Genomic DNA, 23,648 nt, shown 5'->3' on the forward strand with positions numbered 1-23,648 from the left:
TTGAATTTTAAAGAAATGAGCATATTTTCTTAGGAGATTTTGATCTATATTTGTTCAGGAATTAATTCAAAATCCACAATAATTTTTCTCAGATTCAAACTTTGCATATTTTTATTCACTCTTTGCTTCCTCATCTAAAATAATGCTGAAAGGAACACTTCAGCTTTGCCATTATGTTTTAATTTCTTCTTTTTCTTTTAATGACTTTTGATTTCATTATATAAAAAATAAGTATTTGTTTACTAAATTCATTTCAAAAATTTATGTCTCTCTATGAAAGAAAAACAAATGAATTTCAGCAACAGTTTTGAGGATTACAAAAAAGGTGAATTGTTCATGGGTCTTCCAATGCTAAAGAAACCACTTTTGTGAATTTGTACTTGAACTTTTGTCCTTGGAAACAGGCCAAGCAACCTTCCCTGGAAATTCCACCCTGAGGATGACCAAATGTTGCATTCTGAATGCTCATTATATAAGGATCTTGTAATTATTAGCTAGGGAGGGAAGTCACCCACTGCCCTGAATATATATACAATTTCGCCCTTATATTCTTTTCAGATAAAACTTTCACATAAAGTTTCCATTAGATCAATAGTTGAACTGAATGCAGTTTAACTCGTGATTAAAAAAATGCACAAAATCATAAAATGAAATACATCAAGAAACACCAATAAGTGACAGATATTTTCAGCTGCTTATTTGTTTTTAGTATTTTATTTCTAAGAATAAGTGGAGCTTGACAAGGTTTTAGAGAGATAACACTGGAAAAAAGTTTTATTTTTTCAGCAACTCTATTTCACAATATGGATCATTTTTCAAATTGTAGGAGATTAGATCGTACAAAATAAAATGTCAACTTTGTCAGAAAAATTGGCATATGTATATCTTTCAGAACTTACCATGAGTAATGTTAAGATTTGTCAAACTAGAATATAGAATGGATAGACTGAAAGTAATCAGCAAATGTACACAATTTGAAAATACATTTTTAAAATAAATTTGAATTTGATGAAGTTGAGAGAGGATATTGTTAGTGGAGCAAAAGGTCCATCCTGCCCCTTGATTCTGCACAAAAGTGGCAGAAACTTCCTTTTACTGAAAAGAAAAGAGTTTATTCACAGCTGCTGGGAAGGAGATGAGGGTGGAGCTCTTGCTGTCTCAGACCTGCATCTTCCTGTGCACAGTTGTAGAGGGCTTTCACATCCAAATCCCTCCACACTCCCTTCCTCCTTTGTCCAAGTTAAACCAGACCATGACCTACTTGGGCAGCTCTGTGGCTTCCTTTCAGAGGGACATGGTGTTTTCCTGGGACAGCATCACTTCTCTGTGCAGTCCTCTGAGTGGAAAGGAAGGCATGGATGGTGTGGCTCTCAGCAGGAAGATGAGGGAGAAACAACCTGTCTTTTAAAACAATCCTCATGGGTAAAATTCATTTCAAATTAAATTTCAGTTTCGATATTTTTAAGAAGAATAACATGTGGATATAATCTTAATACGCCACACTCAAACCTCCAGTAGTAAATTTAATTGGTAATTGCTGTCAAACAGCTTTGAAACATAAGGGACAGTTAATAATACATGAAAACTAATTTTAAACTACTTTGTTATATATCTTTTCCAAGGTTTGCTAAAACATTATAGTCAAGAGTAAATGTTTCTAAGGCATGTTCTTTGCAGTCAAAGCATCTTAGTAGAATCACACTGTTAATGTGGATTTTTCTCATCTCAGATGTTGCTCTGTTTCCCTGCTCTGATATAATTTATGCAGATATGTACTAGTTAGTGTCTGCTGTGAATTATTCTCATATAGATTGAACGTGTTGACTAACAAAAGCATTCACAATTTTAACAGGTTCATCCTTCTTCTTCCTTTTTTAAATTTTTTTTCCAGTACTGGGAATTGAACTCACGACCTCACACTTGCCAGGCAGGTGCTGTGTGGCTGAGCTAAATTCCCAGCCCCCATCCTTCTTACCTAGGCTATAATCTTTTAATATATAGGCAGCAAATGCCAATTTATATCCATATCTCTACAGGGCAATAGTTTTTCACTTCTACATTGTAAAGACCAAATGATTTCAGGACACACTAAGTTATATTAGTAACGAGTTTTGTCAATGACACACTATAATACTTTTAAAGTCACTCAGGCTAAGTATCAGATGTGATCATTCAACAGATAAGTGCAGCAGAACAACATGGGTAGAAGGAACTCCACCGGTGTGTCTGACTTCATCCTCCTGGGGCTGGCGGACTCTGCAGAGGCGCAGCTGCTCCTCTTCCTGCTCTTCCTCCTCATCTACCTGGTCACGGTGCTGGGGAACGCAGGGATGATGCTGCTCATTCGCCTGGATGCCCAGCTGCACACCCCCATGTACTTTTTCCTCACCCACCTGTCCTTTCTCGACCTCAGCTACTCCAGTGTCATCACTCCTAAAACCTTACAGAACTTACTGACTTCTTCCAAGAGCATCTCGTTCCTGGGCTGCTTCACCCAGATGTTCTTTTTTGTCCTCTTTGGTGGTACTGAATGCTTCCTTCTCTCCTCCATGGCCTATGATCGCTATGCAGCCATTTGCAGCCCTCTACTCTATCCAGCTATTATGTCCTCAAGAGTGTGCCATGCCCTGCTCACTGGTTCCTATATGTTTGGCTTTGTTGATTGCACTGTCAATGCAGTTTGCATGAGCAGACTGCATTTCTGCAACTCTAAAGTCATCCATCACTTTTTCTGTGACACATCCCCCATTTTAGCGCTGTCTTGCAATGACATATATGACCTTGAAATCATAATATTCGTTTTTGCTGGTTCCACCCTAGTTCTGTCCCTCATCTCCATATTTGGATCCTATGTGTCCATTCTCTCCAATATCCTGAAAATTAATTCCACTGCAGGGAAGAAAAAAGCCTTCTCGACCTGTGCCTCTCACCTCCTGGGAGTCACCATCTTTTATGGCACTATGATCTTTACTCATTTAAAGCCCAAGAAGTCCTACTCCTTGGGAAAGGATCAGGTGGCCTCTGTGTTTTACACGATCGTGATCCCCATGCTGAACCCTCTCATCTACAGCCTCAGAAACAAAGAGGTGAAACATGCTGTCCTCAGAGTTCTGCAGAAGCGAGGCGGCTCCACAGACCTAAGATAACACTGACGCTAGATATTTACACTTGTCCTTTCCTTTTTCTTCTTTTATGAAAATTTTTTGATCACACTCTAAAAACAAGTCTTTGTATCTGAATATAAGTATGTGTGTATATGTGTGTGCATGTATGTTCATGCACTATATTTTACTGGACAATTTTTATTAGATGGACAAGATTCCACCTACCTAGGGAAAATTCTCATATTATTGCATGCAGTTTACTGTCTCCAGTATAAGTATTATTCAAGCCGTTGTGAAGATGTATCTATATATCTGTCAGGAATGGCTGCATTTCATCAACTTTTTTAGTAGTCACTCCTGATAGTGACTTGCAAGAAGATTGAGAGATTAAAGGCAACCTTGTTCCTTTCAGGATTCTCTACTCTTTTCATTTGCACAGAGTGAGTGTTCATCATATCTAACTACACAGCTGAGATTCCTGCATCCTGATCATGGCTATTTCTTCCTCTAACTTTTGCTCAAAGTGAGATATTTCATGGGTTCTTCTTGTTCCGCTTGGAAGTTTCTTGTCTTTGTTCTTTAGTTTTTACTTGAATGTGAACTGAGACCCAAGAGAAGCTCACAGAAAAGTGTGATTTCCTAGATTCAAGGATTTTAAAAAACAAGTTTGTGAAAGATTCATTATACCTTTTTACATTCTATGTGGAAAGGGAAATTCTAAAATCCTATAAATGCTATCCTTTACTATGACTTCAACGCTATCTTATAAAGGTTGGTACATTGTGTCAAACTGAGAAGTTTAGAAGTTTAAGCGACTCAGCAGGGAGCCGGGGTCCTCACTTTGTAAACATCCTCATCCTGTGCAAGAGGAGGACGCAGAGATGGTGCGAGTGCTACACCCACCATCCGGTAGGCAGCCTGCTTACAATATAAGGGAGGAAAAGAGGCTTGCCCCTACCTCTTTTGCTTTTGTTGCTTTTGCTGTCTTCCACTGCCTTCAGCTGTTGCCCCTCACCATGCCACCCTGCACTGGAGCCAGCTGACTCTGGACTGAAACCTCCACAGACTGTGAGCTAAATAAACCTTTCCTTCCTTAATTTTAGATGTTGGGTATTTTGTCTCAGCAATGAGAGAAAAGTAACCAAGACATATCTTTTATATCTTACTTCACACTTAACAATGCAGCAGCATCCACTGCACTTTTAAACTGTGAGGCACCTCCACATCAGTACAGTGTAATTTGAACCCAACAGTCTGCTCTTAAGCTGTTGCGTTGTTTCTTTGCTCTGACCTTACTTCGTTCTTCCTTTCAGTTTTTTTTATATGATTTTACCTTGTTAATAACTCAAGCCCCAAATCTGTTACTCTACATCTGCAGAAACGAGTTACTAAATCCAGCAAAAGTCATTTCTTTCAAACCCTTTCAGTGTGTTCTTGTTTTGGCCATTGACTTAATGAAGATCATTAATACCTTCTAAGTTTTTTTTTGTGGAAGTTGAATAACAAAATTGACAGTAAAAAATGTCATTTTTGGATGTAAAACAAATTTTAAAATAGGACCTCTGTAGACCCACCCAAATTCAGACATCACTGAGAGGAGCTATGTAGCACTGAGCAAGGCACCTGTGTTTAAAATTTTGGACCATTTTCTCATTTATGGTAAGAGGAAATAACACATTTTGTTGGAGATGTTACCACAGAAATTATGTGCATTAAAGCATGTAAAATATTACCATAATTCCCCGCTACTTAATAAGCTGCATATAAGTGTGCATTGTTACTCTTATAAGGGAGAAATGTTTTTTCCATTATTCTATTTCTGCCAGTGAAAATGAATTTGTCAAAGTGTTTAACTAGCGTGAGCATGAAAATTTATTTTAGAGAATTTTATATGATGGGGGCTTGATAATGCCCAAGCAGAGGCAGGCAGCACACACAAGCTATTCTCTGAAACTTAAAACTGGTTACTGTCTTTGATTGTTTGATCAATCTTACATTCTCACGTCTGGTGGACTCAGCAACTTCGTTGAAGATAACAGTATGTAATGTATCAACCACTGTTAATTCCTACCATTTTGTTTTGAGATCGTGTATCTTTTTTGCGTTGTTTTCCTTTCGTCTTCATTATTGTCGTTTTGTTAGTTTTTTTATCTTTAAAATAAAAAAAGGTTTATGCACACATGTGCGTGGTACACAATAATTACATTCGTGTTGGGGAATTGGTACATAAACACGTTGCCCTTGATCATTTTTAATCACGTTCCCCCTTTAGGCCTCTCTGCTCTTCTATTCCTGAGATTCCCTTCCCCTTCAATAACAACCCGTGGTGCTATTTCCCACCATCTCTATTTTATTGTTCTCACTGAATTATCTCCACGTTGTGTTACTCACATAATCAAAAACATATATTCCTGTATATTTGTGCAAACCAACAAACACACAACTCTTTGAAGAGACAGAGGAGCCATAAGAATCACTAGATCACACCTTGGGTGAACTAACACTCAGAGCCGCGGATATGTAGAGAGATAGTAAAGTAACAGAAGGAATCTAGGCGGGCCCTGGGTGCATAGTGGCGCGCTGTGGGCACTCAGATTCCCATCCTCTCTCTCTAGGAAAGAAACTGCATCGTGCTCTGTGCGTACTGACTCTGCCACAGCACAAGAATATTACAAAGAGAACGGATCTAGAGTTCTGGACCCTGAGCAGGGGCAGTGGTAATTCCAGTATTTCTCTCTTCACAGGGACAGCGTTGCGTCAGGAGCCAACTCAGAAGTGCCCTCTCCCTCTGCCTCAGTAAAATAAGGAAAATTAGCGCTTGGGCAGGCCCTGCTGAGAGCCATCTGCAGTAACTCCAGCATGGCAGGAAGTGCAGGAGCAGAGGACCACTCCCCCCATTCTTCATGTCTAGGGAACCCAAGGCGTTTCTCCCTCAGAAGACAATGGCCCTCTCAGTGAGGTTTAGTCCTAGAGAACAGCTGCTGTGACACAAAGAAACGAAAATCAAGAGGCTGAGGGGAGTGTGCTAACATCTCGGTGCTGAAGAGCCTGCGTGGAGTGACACCCACAGCGTGAAGCCCAGGGGCCCGAGGCGCACATTCAGTCAGGCACAATGAAACTCCAAAGGCTGTTTGCCTTTTTTTGCCTTCCAAACCTCGCGGGAATCTGCGAGAACTTCTACATCCGGGTCCTGAGAGGTGAAGCTGTGCAGACTCTAGGATCACAAGATGCGGCTTCCTGCCATTGCGAGCCGGGCGGCCTTCTGCTGTCTGGTATGTTTCCGGTATTTCACTGGACGCGGGTAGCTCCCATCTCTGCACTGATAATACTGGTATGGTCGTGCGTGTATTGTTTACCTTCTCCATGAAAATTGTGTCTCCAAGTCATTGTGAATGCCTGCACCCCTTTCTCCTTCTCAGTGGCTCTGAATAAACCCTTTTCGTTGCAGCAAAAGGAAGTTTGTGCCACCTGTGTGGAGACAGGGGGCGTCCTGACCTTGCACTCCTTCAACAGTGTCTTCTCCCTACTTGGTCATTCACAATCAGATGCATTTTTAAAATATGTTTTTAAATTATGAACGTTTGGTGAAGACTCAGATTCCACCGACTCTATATTCTAGTTTCACAAATCTGAACATTAGTCAAGGTCAGCCCTAAATGATGCACGTATGCCACCTTTTTCTGACTGTATTTTCATATTATTTTATATAATCTAATCCCCTCCAGTTTGAAGAATGCTACTTACTATTAGACAAATTCACCAGAAAATGAAAAAAAACTTTCCATTGTTAGCCCACTAGGATCTTGACAAGCTCAAATTATTCTCAGAAATAAAATACTAAATATAAATATATATATATATGTATATATATCTATATATACACATATAAGCGCACCTGAACATTTCTGTGATATATTCGCGTTTCTTGGTGTAATTACTTTTTCTGCTTTTGTGCATTCATTTTTTTTTTTTATTGAGGTAAATTATATTCAGTTGAGCTCTTGCTCCAACAGAAACCTTACAAAGAAGTTTTATCTGAAAAGAATCTAAGGGCAGAACTGTGTATATGCACAGGACAGTGTGTGGCTTTCCTCCAGGCTAGTAATTCCAGGATGCCTCATATAATGAGCAATCAGAATAAGGATACATTTGGTCATTCTCTTGGCATAGTTTCCAGGGAAGTCTGTTTGGTCTGATTCCAAAGATGACAGTTCAAGGACAAATTCACAAAAGAGTTTTTCAAGAGTTTTTCAGCCTTGCAAGACCCATAAATAATTCAACTTTTTTGTAATCCTCGAAACTGTTGCCGAAATTCATTTAATTCCTTGTCACAGTGACATAGAGGATATATCTCTGCAGAGAATAACATTTGCATTGAACTGATCGGTCAGGAATGTTTGGATTGCTGGAGAAGATATTTTTAGAGATATTTATGATTAACAATGTAAAGAATGCAATATAAAATTTCCCCAGGAAATATTTTATATTTAAATGTATGACTTGACCATAGAAGTAAGTCATATTCATTAGAAAAAAAAAATAGAAAACAACAAAATTCAAAGAAAACATGAAATAATTCAATTTTTCAGCTCAGCACATAGGCACTGGGAATTCAGCCCTCCATGTGCAAGGGCTGAGAATTTGAGGCACTGAGGCCATGGTCAGGCCATGAGCACAGAACAGGCAGACACGGTGCTTCCCCTCACCCTTCTTCCCAAGAGCAGAGGAGCCTGAGGGGCAGGTGTGGTCCATCCTACCCCTGGCAAACCTGGCTGAGGACTGACAGAACCATGGAGGGGCAGAGCTCAGCCTCCAGACACCCCTATAACGTGTCTCCTGTTTTGGCAGAGGCTGAGAAGGAGATACAGAAAAAGGAAAGAAAGCATGATTTTCAGATTCCTTCCTTTACTAGGCATTGTCCAACAGTAGACAACAACATGGCGCAACTTGACTATCAGCCAGGAGCCCCTCCACCGCTCCTGCAAATTCAGAAGCTGATGCTGTGTTTTGAAGAGGGCAGGGGCACGCTGACATGGCTAAGATCAGAGAGGGTGAGACCCGAGTTCACTGTTCACATTCCTGGTCCCCACAGATGCCCTTCCAGAACATTCCCTGGTTTCAGCATTGCCTTCTCATTGGGTCACAGCCATGAAACCAGAGGCTCTTTGCAGCCCTGTGCCTATCACAGTCCTGCAACCCCTACCCAAGGGGCACCACCACCACTTCTTGAGTTAGTCTAGGAGGGCTCCCTCCAGCAAACTGGAGCCCCAGTGCTACAGCACAGGTCCTAGTTAAATAAAGACTCGTACTGGTGGTCCTGTCACCTGATTATGATGTATTTATTGGGTATCATGGGCTCAAAAAGCCTGTAAATCTGCTCAGGACTAGTGTTCATGAGTACTGTAGATAGAGTGATGGGTTCCAAAGAAAGAGCAGTAAACCCTAGGGAGGTCAGCACTGAGGAGCTCAAGAGAGCAGCAGCTGACGAACAGCAGCAGCAGCCCCCAAAACTCAGCAGAGTTCGCAGCAGTGTTTGGCACAGCCAGCCCCAGAAACCATTGACTGACAGCAGCAGAGAGCAGCGCTTGATAGCGTCCACCTACCATGCGCAGCAGAAGCGGACACCAGAAGGTGGACAGCAGCAGCTAATCCCAGCCCTCAGTGTAGTGGACCTAAAGTGCTCAGCACAAGCCTGCATGGATGGTGGTGGCCAACAGCAGCGCTGACCAGCAACTCTTGGGACAAGTATGCCATTCCGCATTATAATTTTATTCATTTGTGCTGGTTCCACCCTAATAGTGTCCCTCATCACCATATCTGGATCCTACGTGTCCATTCTCTCCACTATCCTGAAAATGAGTTCCACTGCTGGACAGAAAAAAGCCTGCTCCACCTGCGCCTCTCAACTCCTGGGAGTCACCGTCTTTTACAGCACCATGATCTTTACTTAAAACCGAAGCAGTCCTACTCCTTGGGAAAGGATCAGGTGCCCTCTGTGTTTTACACGCTCGTGATCCCCACACTGAATCCTCTCATCTACAGCCTCAGAAACAAAGAGGTGAAACATGCTGTCCTTAGAGTCCTGCAGAAGAGAGCGGGCTCCAGGCCATTAAAATTACAGTAGTTTTAAATTTTTACATTTGCTCTTTCCTTTTATGGAAATTCTGTGCTTAATTAATGAAAATAAGTCTATGTGTCTGATTTCGTGAGTGAGTGTGATTATGTGTGTGAATGTATTTTCCTACATTTTATTGGACAAATTTTATAGTTTCCATCTTCCTAGAGAACATTGTCATATTCTTGCATGCTGATTTCTCTGTACAGTGGAAGTGTTATTCGAGCCATTGTGAAAACCTCTAGATAAATGTATCAGGAATTCTTGGTTGATCAATTTTTTTTTAAATTAGTTGTGCTCATGTGTGCTAGAGTGACCAGCCAAGAAGACTTAGAGTTTAAGTGTCAGATCTTTCATTTCAGGGTTGAACAGCATTATTGCACATTGTGGGCATTAACCATGTGGTAGTACACAGCTGAGAATCCGGCATGCTTAACACCATTATTTTTTCCTCCATCTTTTGCTCAGTCTGCAGTATTTCATATGTTCCACCTCGTACTCCGGGGAATGTCTTGTCGTTGGAATTACGTTTTTGGATGGATGTGATCTAAGAACTTAAAGAAGTTTACAAAAATGTATGATTTTCTAGATTGACAGGATTTTTATTTTATGTATTTATTTTTCTTAAATGTTCAAGTTGTGAAATGATAAGAATAAACATGCCTTTGTATCTGGAAATCAGTTCAAGGAAATGTGTCTGGTTGCCAAGTTGACAAGGAGTGGATCAAACCCACAACCTTTGGGATCAAACCCACAACCTTTTGCATGCAAATCAAGAACTCTACCACCGAGGCACATCCCCAGTTAGATTAACAGGCTTTTTAAAAACAAGGTAGAGGTAAAATGCTTACGTTAGCATTTTACATTTTATATGGAAATGGAAATTTCACAGTCCTTTAAATCTTATCCATTGCTATGATTTCCCAGCTGTCTTTTGTCAGTTACCTTGCACTGAACACTATAGTGACATCTGGTGCACTTTTAGCCTGTGAAGGCAACTCCACCTCAGGCAATTCAATCTGATACCATCCACTCTGCTTTTAGGCTGTTACATTGTTTCTTTGCTCCTACCTTGCTTCATCCTCTGCTTTATTTATTTTTCTTTTTCTATTTTTCAGTTTTTTACTGAAACTGTTACTACATGTGTGTCTTGGTTACTTTTCTTTCATTGCTGAGACAAGTTACCTAATGCCCAAAATTAAGGAAGGAAAGGTTTATTTAGCTCACAGTCTGTGGAGGTTTTGGTACATAATCAGCTGGCTCCAAAGCAGAGAGGCAAAGCAGAGGGGTGACAGTTCAAGGAGGCAAAAGACAGCAAAAGCAGCAAGAGTTAAAAAGCAGCAAAAAGGGGGGAAACAAAGCTCCTTTCTTCCCTTATACTGTAAGTCGGCCACCCCTTCCTCTAGGCTGGGTTTGCACTCACACCATCTCCTTGCCTTCCTTCTTGACTGGATGAGGATGCTTACAAACTAAGGACCCCAGCCCCCTGCTAAGTTAAACTTCTAAACTTCTCAAGTTGACACCTTGTATCAACCATTACAATCCACTCCTTGTCAGCCTGGCAACCAGACACGTTTCCTTAAACTGATTTCCAGATACAAAGGAATGTTTATTCTTATCATTTCACAACTTGAACATTTAAGAAGCAATTCTAAGTCTGTCAACCTTATATTACATTAGAACCATAACATTTTTCCCCAGCCCACCAAAAACTCTTGCATGTCCCTTTATGCCAAGTTCCTAACATTTTCAGCACTGCTGAAATGTCCAAGTCCCATCTCCTCTGGAGTGCTAGGAAAACTCTTAGTTGTGAACCCCAGTACAAATGAAAAGTTAAATACTTCCACCGTTCAACATTCAATTCAAGATATGCATTTTCATTCCAAAAGTTACAAAAAGTGGGATACAAAGAATGGGACCAAAGCAAGTCCACAATCCAGCATGGCAAACATCTGAGGGCATCTGTGGCAAGTTATGGCTCCAACTGGTTTGGGTGACTCTGCCCCTCTGATACTTCCAGAGGTTGTGACTTTCATAGATTTTCTCTAGGGCAGGCATTGCTCTCTCCTTGCAGATTTCCTCAGAAAATCCTGTTCATGGCTTTTCAAAACTTTTGGGGTCTGCATTGCATCTTTGCCTTCATCCTTACAGTTTCACATACTGCCCTTTCAGGGGCATACTGCCCGGCCTCCCAGGCCTTCTGAAATTGAGTTGGAAGCCTTCTTAACTGCATAACTCCCATACTCTGCATGCCTTAAAACCAGTGACACTTGGATGATGCCAAGGTCTGCTGGCAGCTCGAACAATAGGCCTGATTTTTTCTGTCTTGGCTGTTGGATTCAGGTGCCTAGGTCATTGGGTGCTCTGAATCCAGTTCTGAGGATCAAATGCACGATGTCATCAAAATTCTGGAACATGGTGCTCTGCAGCTTTCTCTTCAAAGCAGCCTCTCACTTGTGCAGTTTGATGGTTTATCAACCATAACAATGCCTAAAGGAATGGAATCAATTAGAAAATCCAGCAGAAATCCTTGGTACAAAGCCTTTTACTATGTTCCTTTTTCCTCCCATATTGCTGCCTTTGACTTAATGAAGAACATTAATACCTTGCAAAGATTTTTTTTGTGGAAGTTGAATAGTAAAATTGGAAGTGCAAAACATCAAGCAACTCCTTTGTTTTCTCATACATATCAACCTTAGAATTAGATCCTCTGTAGACCTACAATTTAGGATCAAATTCCATATCACTGGGAAGAGCTATGTAGCATTGGCAAGTACCTGCATTTAAAATTTTGTATAGTTTCCCACTGGTGATGAAAGGAAATGGTACAATATTTTCTTGGAGGTACTACCAAAGAAATTACATGCAGGAATACATGTAAAATGTGAACATAATTGTTCACTACCTAGTACACATCTTATAAGTATGCTTTATTACTTTTGTAAGGGAAGAATGCCTCCACAATCATTCTAACATTTATGCTAGTGAAAATTAAACTGATAGAGGGTTTAACTAGGGTGAGCATGAAAATTCATGTAGCAAAATCTTATATGATGGGGGCTTGAAATTGCCAGACCAGAGGCAGGCAGTACACACAATCTAGAATATTTAAAACAAATTTTATTCATACATTCATGTGGTGCATAATAATTATATTCGTGGTGGGGAACTGGTACATGCCTCTATGGCATCTGTTCATTTTATTCATCCTTCCCCTCTTAGGCCTCTCTGCTCTTCTATTCCTGAGATCCTTCCCCCTTCAACAACAAACTGCCTCCCTATTTCCTATCATCTCTATATTATTTTTCTCATTAAATTATTTACACATTGTATTACAGAAGGAAAAACCAGGGTATTTTTCAAATCAACAAAGATATACCTCTTTGAGAAGACAGAGGAACTATAAGTAGTTGTTGCATTACAGCATACATGAGTTAGCAGTGAGGTGAAACACAGGCCCATTGGCATCTAGAAAGATAAATAAAGACACCAAAAGAATCCATGCAGGCCCTGGATAATCAGTTGATCAGTGTGGGAGGGAGATTCCCATCATCCTTCTCCATGAGAGACACTTCAGCATGATCTCTGATTGCTGACTTTGCTAAAGGACAGGGAAATATCAGGAAGAGAATGGAAAAAAGTTCACCCTGCTGGGCAGGGGCAGGGGTGATAATTCCCAATATTTCTCTCTGGGTAGGATAGCACAGGTCAGGAGCATCTGAGAAGTCTCCTCTCTCTCTGTCTCAGTAGAACAAGGAGGAATAGCGCTTGGACAGTGCTCTTGCTGAGAGCCATCTGCAGTACTTCTGACATGGTAAAAGGACTCAGAATGACGTGTTTATAAGCTTAGAAGAAAATAGCTACCGACCTACATGACTATATCTGAAAAGATTACCCTAAAAATTTGAAAAGAAAATAAATACAAAGAAATGATATTTTTGCCCCAAGTACTTCAGAAGATGGTTCAGAATGATTAAGTGTTGAGCAGTGGGTGTGGACAGGAAGGCTGGGTCAGTAAACAAGTCATAAACTATAAACGGGGACAGAAGCAGAGATTAAGGGGAGAAGAAATAAACAGAAAAGAATGAACAAAGGCGCATTGAGCACTCTAATTCCATGGGAATGAATATAACTCGTTCACTACTCACTTCAATTTTTTAAAAGTAAATCACATCTTCCAGGCACATTTTAATCCCTTAGAAATATAGCTCTGAAGCAAATTTACACAAAATCTATCTTTATGAACATTACAGCAACATAATAGTGGATTTAAATTGTAATCAGATCTCACAACCAAAATTAATGAAATAGAACTTTTAAAGGGTTAGATAGAAAAGGTGCATAATGATAATGAAAATAAAAGACTTATTTTTCAAGGAACAGCAAGTTAGATGTGCAGAATGTAATACTATTAAATTGAGTTTTACTTAGTGTCCTTATTTTATACTTTTTCTGTTGATCTGGACAACACCACATGATAGGAGACTGATTTTTCCCAACATGGCAGTTCTGAGATATTTTTATACAAAAGGAGATCCTCGAATTTTAATACAATGTAAATTAACACCATTTCATGCTGAGTTTGTGAACACTATACACCAGCTAGTTGTGGGCATGAATGAGTTCATTCCAGTTTCTTGTTCTCCTCTTTGAATTTCCCAAATACTGTTTATTTTGTTTCAACTCAAGCAACAGCACACTGATAACCCAAAACAAAACCTTGACTAAAACATTTCCATACATATTTGGAGCCCTGGTGTTTATGAGATTCACCTAAGTGAATTTTTGAATGCTGGAAAATTTTTGAATTTTATAATACAAGAATATGCAGGCATATTTTAGAAGGTGGTTATTCCTTTCTTCCAGAAAACTCTCCTAAAACATTATGATATGGAAAATAAACTTGATGCCTTTGAATGGCTAGATTTTTAGAACACAGAATCTTACCTAAAATGACTTATCAGCGTTGTGTTTCTGAAAATTGTATGCTTTAATTTTAAAGAAATATTGAGTAGATTCTGCTGATAAACACTTGCTATTTCTAGTAAAGATGTGTGACTAAAATTTGCACAAATGACCAGAAGAAATAAGCAACTGAAGCACCAAAAATATTACTTTGAATTTAAAATATAATTTTATGGGTTAAATCTGGAAAGCTATACACATTTCATTACTATATTCTGATGCAATATTCCTAGGAAAATTACAGGACAATCATCTCTTATGTAAGAAACTGAGTCCTACCAAACAAAATCAAACATCTACACCTAATGCCTCCTTAATGCCTGAAGAAACCTTGAAATATATGTCAACACAGAAAATAAATAAACAGAAAGGCCCAGGGATGTAGCTCAGCAGCACAGCACCTGCCTAGCAAGTGTGAGGTCATGAGTTTGATCCCCGGTACCACAAAAAAAAAATTTCAATAAATTTTAAGAAATAAAGCAGAAAGAGATACGAGTTAAAGAGAAAGGAGATTTTTTTCAATTCTCAGGGCCTTGTCTATTGGAAACAAATGCTGTGTACTAAAAGCAAACCCAAAGCCATGCCTCATATATTAAGCACAGGAACAGGAAAAAGACCTGAGTAAGGACCTGGATTCAAGAGAAGGAAATGCAGCATCGCGTGAGCCACTCTTCAGTTTCGGTAATGGCCATGAAGCAGCCACTTGTGGATTCCCTGCCGGGTTATATGTTTTATCATGTGCTATCCGTAGGTACCGTGTCTAAGGATAGACACTGCACACCACCAGTCTATTTTCTGGGATTTCAAGTGGTTTTAATAAATTTCTGTGATTAGGCAGTAGAAAGAAAAAACTTTAATAACAATAAATTTAGTTTTTTTTTTTGAGACAAGTGAGACAAATACACAGGTATCTAGTTTTCTTTATGTACGTTAGGACAAGCTGGGTAGCTGAGTAACATTTAGCCAAAGGGTAACTGATCAATGAGCAGTTCTATTCATAGTGGGTGCTGGAAAATGATCACCAATGTAAAGACATTTCAAGCCATGGAGCCTGGAGAACATCTTTTGTAATATTAATTTAAATTCAATGTATAAGAAGGCTGATTTAAGCAATGTATCAGAATCCAGTATTATTTACCATGCATAAGTGTAAACATAGGTATAGGTATATTTGTAATAAAATATAGAGACATTCCTCACATACTATGCTAAATGGCTAATGAATACTTCATTGGAAATATTGTGGGAATGTAAGCACTAGCAAATGAAAACAAAACTTTTTTCCTATAGGATCTGACCCTAGAGATATAGATTCACAACCACTATTATTTTGGGTTTAATAAATTTTGAAAATGCACTTTGTTAGAATCCAAGTTCTCTGAAGAATTTTTTCATTGCATCTTTCACCTCTTTATTCCTCCAGCTGTAGATGACGGGGTTCAGCATGGGAATGACAACGGTGTAAAATACAGACACCACCATGTCATGCTCTGGTGCATAGCTTGAACTTGGTCTCACGTATGTGAAGAGGATTGTCCCGTGGTAAATGGACACTCCGGTGAGGTGGGAGCCACACGTGGAGAACACCTTTTGCCTCCCTTCAGCAGAACGCGTCCTCAGAATGGCCAGCAGGATGAAGCCATAGGAAATCAGGACAATCAGGATTGTGACCACCTCAATGGCGCCCACCAGGTAGAAGAGTAGAAGCTGGTTTGTGTGAGTGTCAGAGCAGGAGATAGCGAGGAGAGGAGGGATGTCACAGAAAACGTGCCTAATTTCGTTGGATCCGCAGAAGGACAGGGTAAATGTGGCCACAGAATGTACTGTGGCATGTAAAATGCCACCAGCATAGGAACCAATGATCAGTGGCACATAAACTGTGGGTGACATACTTACTGAATACAGCAGCGGGTTGTAGATGGCTACATAGCGGTCGTAAGCCATTGCCGCCAAGAGAAAGCATTCCGTGGTCCCCAAGGTAACAAAGAGGAGCATCTGTGTTGCACACCCAAGAAAGGAAATGGTTTTATCCTTCGTCAGGAAGTTGACCAACATTTTGGGGGTGACAACAGTGGAGTAGCAGGCATCCAAGAACGATAGCACACTGAGAAAGTAGTACATGGGTTTGTGGAGCCGGATATCGCCGATGACCAATACGACCAGACCCAAATTTCCTATTAGAGTGAAAAGATAGATGGCCAGAAACAGGAAAAATAGGAAGACTTGCAGGTCAAAATCACCTGTGAAACCAGTCAGGACAAATACGGTGACTTCAGTCATGTTCCTCAAATGAATCACGAGTGAATCCATCATTTTTTTTAGGATTCCTGATATTCCAGTAATTATTTACAGGTTGTCAAGGCAATGCCTGGTGAATATAAAGTGCATCCAGTCATATTCTCTCATTTGTATATTAGAAAGGCATACTGAAATGCTTGTCATTGAGGGGAACCGATGGCAATGAAGAAGTCCAGTCCAAAGGTACCTGCTGTTCTCTTTAGATGAACTGAAGACATTATGTTAGTTAGCTACTAACCTAGTGCATCTTACTAAAAGAACCTGCCCTTACATTTGCTGACCTTTCAATATTTTCTCTCCAACTTCTTCACCCACTCTCACATTCCCTTTTCTTAAGGTTCACAAAGATTGAACGGACATCCTGGCTTTCATACATGGAATGAGTTTCTTTTCTGCTCTTCGTTTTTGAAATGAGAACATCTATATTCACAATATCAGACTGAGTTCAAGTGAGACCACCACTGTCAAAATCATTGAATAAATATTCTTAGTTAACTGGAAAAGCTGACAGATTACTGTTACTGTCTTTGTCAGTGAGAGTGGCTTGTCTCACCCAATCATGTCAAGCTCAGTTTTCTGACAAATTATTTCAACCTACTAGTACTTAGAGGACCGTGAAGGACACAATGAAAAATAGTGTTCTTCATTTAGATTTAACTTTTATTTTTTTTCATTTTTTGTCTTTTTTGAGACAGGGTCTCACTGTGCAGTGCAGGCTGGCCTTGAGCTCACTTTGTAGCCCAGGCTGGTCTCAAACTTGTAATGATCCTCCTCTCAAGTGCTGGGATTACAGGCATGCACCACCACGCCCAGCTTAACTTTAATTTGAGCAAAAAAAAATTCATTCTTTTTATTTCTGTTTTAAATTTGTATTTTACTTTACTTTTTTGGATCAAGATATTACCATTTTCTACCTTGGGCCTCTACTTTTAATTTTTTTAATGTATTTTATATTTTCATAGTATAACAATACTAATGGCTGATGTTTCAATTCCTGTGGTGAATGTACATGCAATACCTCAATGTATATTTTTTAGACATATTTGTGTCAAGAAAATTCACAATTATTTCTTCAAAATGTAAATATTTAAAAGTTTATAAAACTACTCTCAATTAATATCCCCAATTTAAGGTATTTACAGAAGCTATTGCTACAAAAACATTAAATACCACAAGTGTGACATGTGAGGATGACAAAAATACAGATACTTGAATTTTAAAAATGACATGAATAATCTGAAAGATCAAAGAACAATCAGTCTCTTACTTCTCAAAATCAGAAACCACTAATTATTTCCCATACTGCAAATACTGAGCTAAAAAGAAATTCTACATAGAAGCTACCATGTTAGTATGATTCTACCAAGGGCAAAGCTGTGTGTCCCTTACCTTGTGGAATGTGCACAACAACGTTAATGTAACCGGCTCAGCATCCTTCTGTTGATGAGAAAACTGCAGCCCAGGTAGACATAGAAATCATAAGTTCCTCCTTAGGAGCAGAGCCGTGGTTCAGGCCTGGGTCTCAGGGTCCACGCTTGCATTGATTTCTCTTCAGCCTACTTCAGACTTACTGTGGTGTCTGGAAGTCGGAAACCATCACCTGGAAACAGTGCAGAGTCGCATGTGCAGGCATTTGAATTTGTTTACAAGCAATCAGGTTTAAAAAACTATGAAGTTTACAAGAGTAAAAGCTCAGCAGCCTACTTTGTCAATTTTCTAACTGGTAAATAAATTTAAATCTCTTCATAAAAAAATTCCAAAAAATTATCTAACCTATAGCTGGTTAAAATGTAATTTTCTCTCCCTGTTGTCATATGCATGAATTATCATTATTTCTGTTCCTATTATATCTGATCCTTTTCTAAGGTAAATTAAAGGAAATTCTTACTTCAGCCATCTATTGGCTAATATTTACAGGAAATCTCCACTGTATTTGCTAAAATAAATGGGACTCAATTAGTAGTGTAATTTCAAGCCCTTTCTCTTAGACTTAAATCCTGATGTGCTTTTTAGATTCAGATTCAAGACTGTAGTTTGTGTAGCTTTCACAAGTACTAGGAAGCACCTCTTGTACTATCAGAGATGAGCTGCTCACTGAGTTAAGGCCAGACAAGGAGGTGGACATTTGCTTTCTTATACCAGGTCCTTACACTGCTTTTGAAGTCCACAGGGATGCTTCAATGAGATACACATGAACTTTCTTCTGGGGTAAAACGTTACCAAGTTGCTACGTTTTCTCTGCAGTAAATTAATGAGGCTTTTGGAGCAATGAGTTATGTGATGAAAGTGATTGTATGAATGTATGTTGGTCGCTGGTACAAAATGTAAAATGCACCTGCACAGAGCTTGAAAGAAAAGAGTTCTAGATTTGAGAGGAAATAGGTACAATCAGAATAACAACAAAAATCCAGTTCAATTTTCTTGGAAATATAACCTGGTGAATTGTCTTGATATCTTGGAAATATACAGATAATCTAATAATATGAAAGCATAAGTTTGTGTGAATAATGATTTCTTAATGATCACTGCACATGTTTTAATTATTCTTTTCTAAATATTGTACTTTAAATAGCTTTCTATGTCTTATCTTCTTTTTAATTAACATAATTTTTCATAATGTTCATGCTACATTACTCTTTGTGCATACACCATTCGTTATCTATGCCTTCATGTTAGATTAAATCATATCCTTACAAAACACGATTTTTCTTTGTTTGCACATGCTTTCATGCATTCTCCATTTTTGCCTAAAAATTTCAGTCTCTGTCTTCTTTTCAGATGTATTATCTGCGTGCTCTTTTTGCTCACTTTGCAACTTTCTGAACTACTTGGTAATATGTTTGCTTGACTTTTAAAATACTCTGCTGAGGAAAGCATGGAAGATGGTCTGGAGTAGGACTATTTATTAAGCACCCTGTATCTGCAGGAATCTTATCTGACCATGCAGATAAACACAGCTAAGGAATTTAAACGTGAGCACAGCACTTGTGTATAGCAAAAAGAAATGGAAAGCGAGGAAGAACAAGGACAGGGCAGAGTTGCATTCCCAGAATCCCTTGCACGATTTAAGGCAATGCAGCGCATAGGCGGATGACAACCACTTGTGAGGGAAGGTTAGCACAGGACATTGCCTTGGACCCCACCACTGGGCCGCTCTCAGAAATCCCAGTGCCTAAGAGAAGCCCACAGCCCCAAATTCTATGCCGATCCCTGCAGACTGAGGCTGAACACAGTCATGTCCTCCTGTCAGCAAGTCTTCCTGTAGGAGAGACTCTCTTCAGGGCCCAGCACTACAACTTCCGTTTGCGTAGAGTCCTGTTTCTAGGCTCACATTCACGCAAGGCGCCAGAGAAGATGTGCAAAGCATAATGCATGTAAGAGTGTAATATACTTGGAACAAGCTGTAGGAGTTTTCTCATTTGCAATTTTTTTACTTTAAAGAGAATAAAAAATAAGAAAAAAAATGTTGCACAATTTCAAAACAAGATATAGGAAATTAACAATGGTTGCCATATTGCATATTGTTATTTCGAAGTAGCTGTTTAGGTTACCAGATATACACATGCAAAATTGCTCAAACAATTAAACATTAATTGTTCCTTTCAATGAACTAATAGAGATTAGTAGTACAATTAGCTTAGCTATTGTGTGTGTGTGTGTGTGTGTGTATATATATATATATATATGTATATTTACTCTTCCTTCTTTTCTCCTTTCTCCTATCCTAGTTGTTCTTTCCTTTTGAGCAGTTTCTTTCCCTTTCACAATATCTATTGTACTTTTCAGATTTTATTTACTCTTTCAGATTTTTACACTAAGGACACAATATGATGTTTATCCATGTGGGTCTGATTTTTATTTCACTTATGATTATGGTCTCTAGTTACCTATAAAAGCCTCAAGTTTATTTTTCTTTATAGCTGAGTAATACTCCACTGTATTTTTAAAAATACCACATCTTTTTAATCCATCCCTCTGTTGATAGGCATTTGGGTTGTTTCCAAGATTTAGCTATGACAAATTGTGCTGTTATAAACATGGGAGCATGTATAACACTGTGGTATGATGTTTTCTACTTTCTAGAAAAATACCCAGAAGGGGAATAGCTGGATTGAATGGGGCCTCTAATACTAGGTTTTTGAGGAATCTCCAGACTGATTTCCACAGTGGTTGCACCAGTCTACACTCCCACCAGCAGTGGAGAAGCGTTCTTTTTCCCCACAGCCTCGCCAGCATCTGTTATTGGTTGATTTCTTGATGACAGCCAGTCTTTCTGGGGTGAGGTGGAACCTCAGTGATCTTTTAATTCTCATTTCTCGAATGACCAATGATATTCAACATTTTTTCATATTTATTTACCATCTGTATTTCTTCATCTGAGAAGTTTGTATTCATCTCAGATGTGCTTTTTTGACTGGGTCTTTGAATTTTGGGGCCTGATTTTTAAAATTCTTTATATGTCCTAGATAGGAGTCCTTTGTCTAAGGACAGCTGGGTAAGTTTTGTCCCAATTCGTGGGCTTTCTTTTTTCCCTGTTGGCGAATTGCTGTGCAAAAATTTTTCAATAAGATGAGATCTCGATTGAAGATGCTTTGAAGTATTTTCCATGCCATTTGGTTTCTGTTCATGAACTCTCTGCCTACCCTTATGTTTTCAATTTTTCTACCTACTTTCTTTTCCAGTAGATTCAGTGTTTCTGTTTTGATAATTAGATCTTTGATCCCTTTTCACTTTAGTTTAGTGTATGGTGATAGACATAGTTCTAATTAATAAATGGTGCTAATTTACAATTTAACCTTCAGAAAGTATAGGTGAGGTTTTATACTAAGCTGTGTGGATAATACTGGAAGTAATCTAATGTTATGTCAGGGTGAATATATTTATAAGAACCTAGCAAGCAGAGATTCTGAACTTCATATGGAAGCTCCAAAAATTAGTAAGGTTTTAAGAGTATGCCTTGTCAGCTGAAATCAAGACCAAGAGTTTGCCTACACAGAATGGGTTGGAAATTGTCTACCTGCTTTTTTAAAAACCTATAGATAAAGTGTATGTGCAGGATAGTTAAGACAGTTACATGGCTAGTTTCTCTTAGATCATTAAAAAGAAAGTTTTGTACTGACAAGATATCATGCCTCGATCTTCTACTCTGAGTAATTACTAAGAAGGCAACAATATGCCATGCATTAACTATTGTAACTGTCTTACCTGTTTTGAAACTCAGTTTCATTTTCCTGTTTATCTTTAAAATAAAAATAAATAAATAAATAAATAATAACATATTAGTGGTATTGGAAATTTGGATAGTGGATTTGTCTTTCAAGCCTACTGACTTGGACCTGTCGGTATGCTGGTCCACATCTCTAATCTTGGTACTTGAGAGCTTAAGGAAGCAGAAAGATGAGTACTTAGAACCAGACGGGGAGATACAGCATATTCACAGCCAACCCACATTGTGCAGCAAGATCCTGTGTCCAAAAAGATTGAATAGATTATTAAATGTGAAGGCAACAAACCCATTTTTGAGATGAGTTCCATGTCTAGCTTTCTTGAATGTTCCTTCTGCCAGGCTTTTATAGAGTCCATGAGGCAACTTCCACTACGTAGTAGAAAATCATAAAGTCAGTGAAAGTAATTAGAATATGAGTAGTGAAGTCACATGTCACAATCCCAACTTCAAAGACACAGTGATCACTACTGTTGTGATGAGCATTCAAGTGAATGCAAAGATAAATAAGCAATCTATGTGTACCTTCCATGCTGGACAGATGGTCATGGCTGTCCTAGATATGAACAAGATTAAAAGCCTATGAAGTCACTTCTTCATCAATACAAGCATGAGAATTCCATGGCAAATGGACTAGTGTCTAATGTGAAACATAAAGGGTGATGTCTCCATGCTTACTCCAGTTTATAAGCCCTAACTGCTGTGAATGAAAGAGATTCCACATGCTTGGAAGGAGGGTCTTGTTACTTTCAAAAATTTATACTGTTGATATTTTCTCAGCCTCCCCCCAAAATACATATGATTTTTTGGCATAAAATGTGGATTTATAAATCTAAAAATATGTATTTATCACCTTGAAGTTGTACACCTTCAGCTTGAGGAACAGTGACTGTTAAGACATTTCAAACATTACTGAACAGTGTCTCTGAAATGTCAGAAATGATAGGAAATCCAACGGATCCCTATGGTCCAATATCAGAGGAGAGTCTTATGAAGCTTAGGAAGTAAGTGACATTTTATCTCAAGTTAGGGTCACAATCAACCTGATATTTTTACACACATATCCTGTGATTGTTTTCTAGGTCTGCAATCCATAATTGGAGTAAATGAACCCTTTAACTTCCATGGAAGAGTGCTTACACTGGTGTCCTGACATGTGAACTAAGTTGCTCTATAGTGGGAAGTCCCAAATGGAATCCACTAGAGATGAATCTTATGGGACAATGGAAATCAGAAGCAATATTTCATAACTGCAAGGCTGTCAAGGTTATTGCCACCATGCAGGATTTGAAATATGGATAGGCGGTGTGATGGTTATCCTTAAATATTTCAACTAGATTGGCTTGGGATCTACAGCAGGTTTAGTAATTCATACTTTATGGTATGTCTGGCTGGGTTTTCTTTTTCTAATCGATGGTGAGAGCTCAGAAACTGAGGAATAAAAGTTATTCATTTCAATGTGAATCTCATATTTCAAATGTAACATTTAAAAGAAAGTTTTTCTTGAGAACTGTGGTTTCAAGTAGGGTATTTCTAGGGAATTCACGCAGCAAGCATCTGTGGTGGGCAGAAGACAAACTTTATTGACTGCAGTCATCCCACTGTACAGTGCATCTCAAAACATTTTCCTCCTCTCATTGAAAGTTTTATGCTTTGATCACAAGCTCCCCTTTCTCTCCTTCCACAGCCCTGCCCCTCAGGCACTGGAAACAACTGTTTCTGTCTCTACATCTAGGAATCCTTCTGTCATCTTCCCTATATAAGTAAGGTCTTCAAATTTCCTGTGTCTGACTAATTTCATTTAGCATAAAGCCCTTGATATTAAACCACATAGTCCCAAATAACTGAATCTTACAAGTTTTAAAGGGCAAAGAGTTCTCATTGCATATATTTATCACCTTGAACTTGTACAGTTTTTTCTTAATTATAGTGAATAGTGATA

The 23,648-nt window shown here is 38.9% G+C and overlaps 1 protein-coding gene across 1 annotated transcript in view; it reads left to right on the forward strand.

Annotated features, from left to right (window-relative positions):
* Nucleotides 1–2,198: 2,198 nt before the first annotated feature.
* LOC102016735 overlaps nucleotides 2,199–23,648 on the forward strand; it is a 33,698-nt gene continuing 12,248 nt past the window's right edge. The window contains 3 exon segments of the mRNA XM_013506369.1: nucleotides 2,199–3,126; nucleotides 8,487–8,781; nucleotides 8,904–9,162. Of these exon segments, the coding sequence (XP_013361823.1) occupies nucleotides 2,199–3,126; nucleotides 8,487–8,781; nucleotides 8,904–9,162 (1,482 nt within the window).

This window comes from Chinchilla lanigera, unplaced genomic scaffold, assembly GCF_000276665.1.
Source record: "Chinchilla lanigera isolate Chin_1 unplaced genomic scaffold, ChiLan1.0 scaffold00110, whole genome shotgun sequence".
Taxonomy (NCBI): domain Eukaryota; kingdom Metazoa; phylum Chordata; class Mammalia; order Rodentia; family Chinchillidae; genus Chinchilla; species Chinchilla lanigera.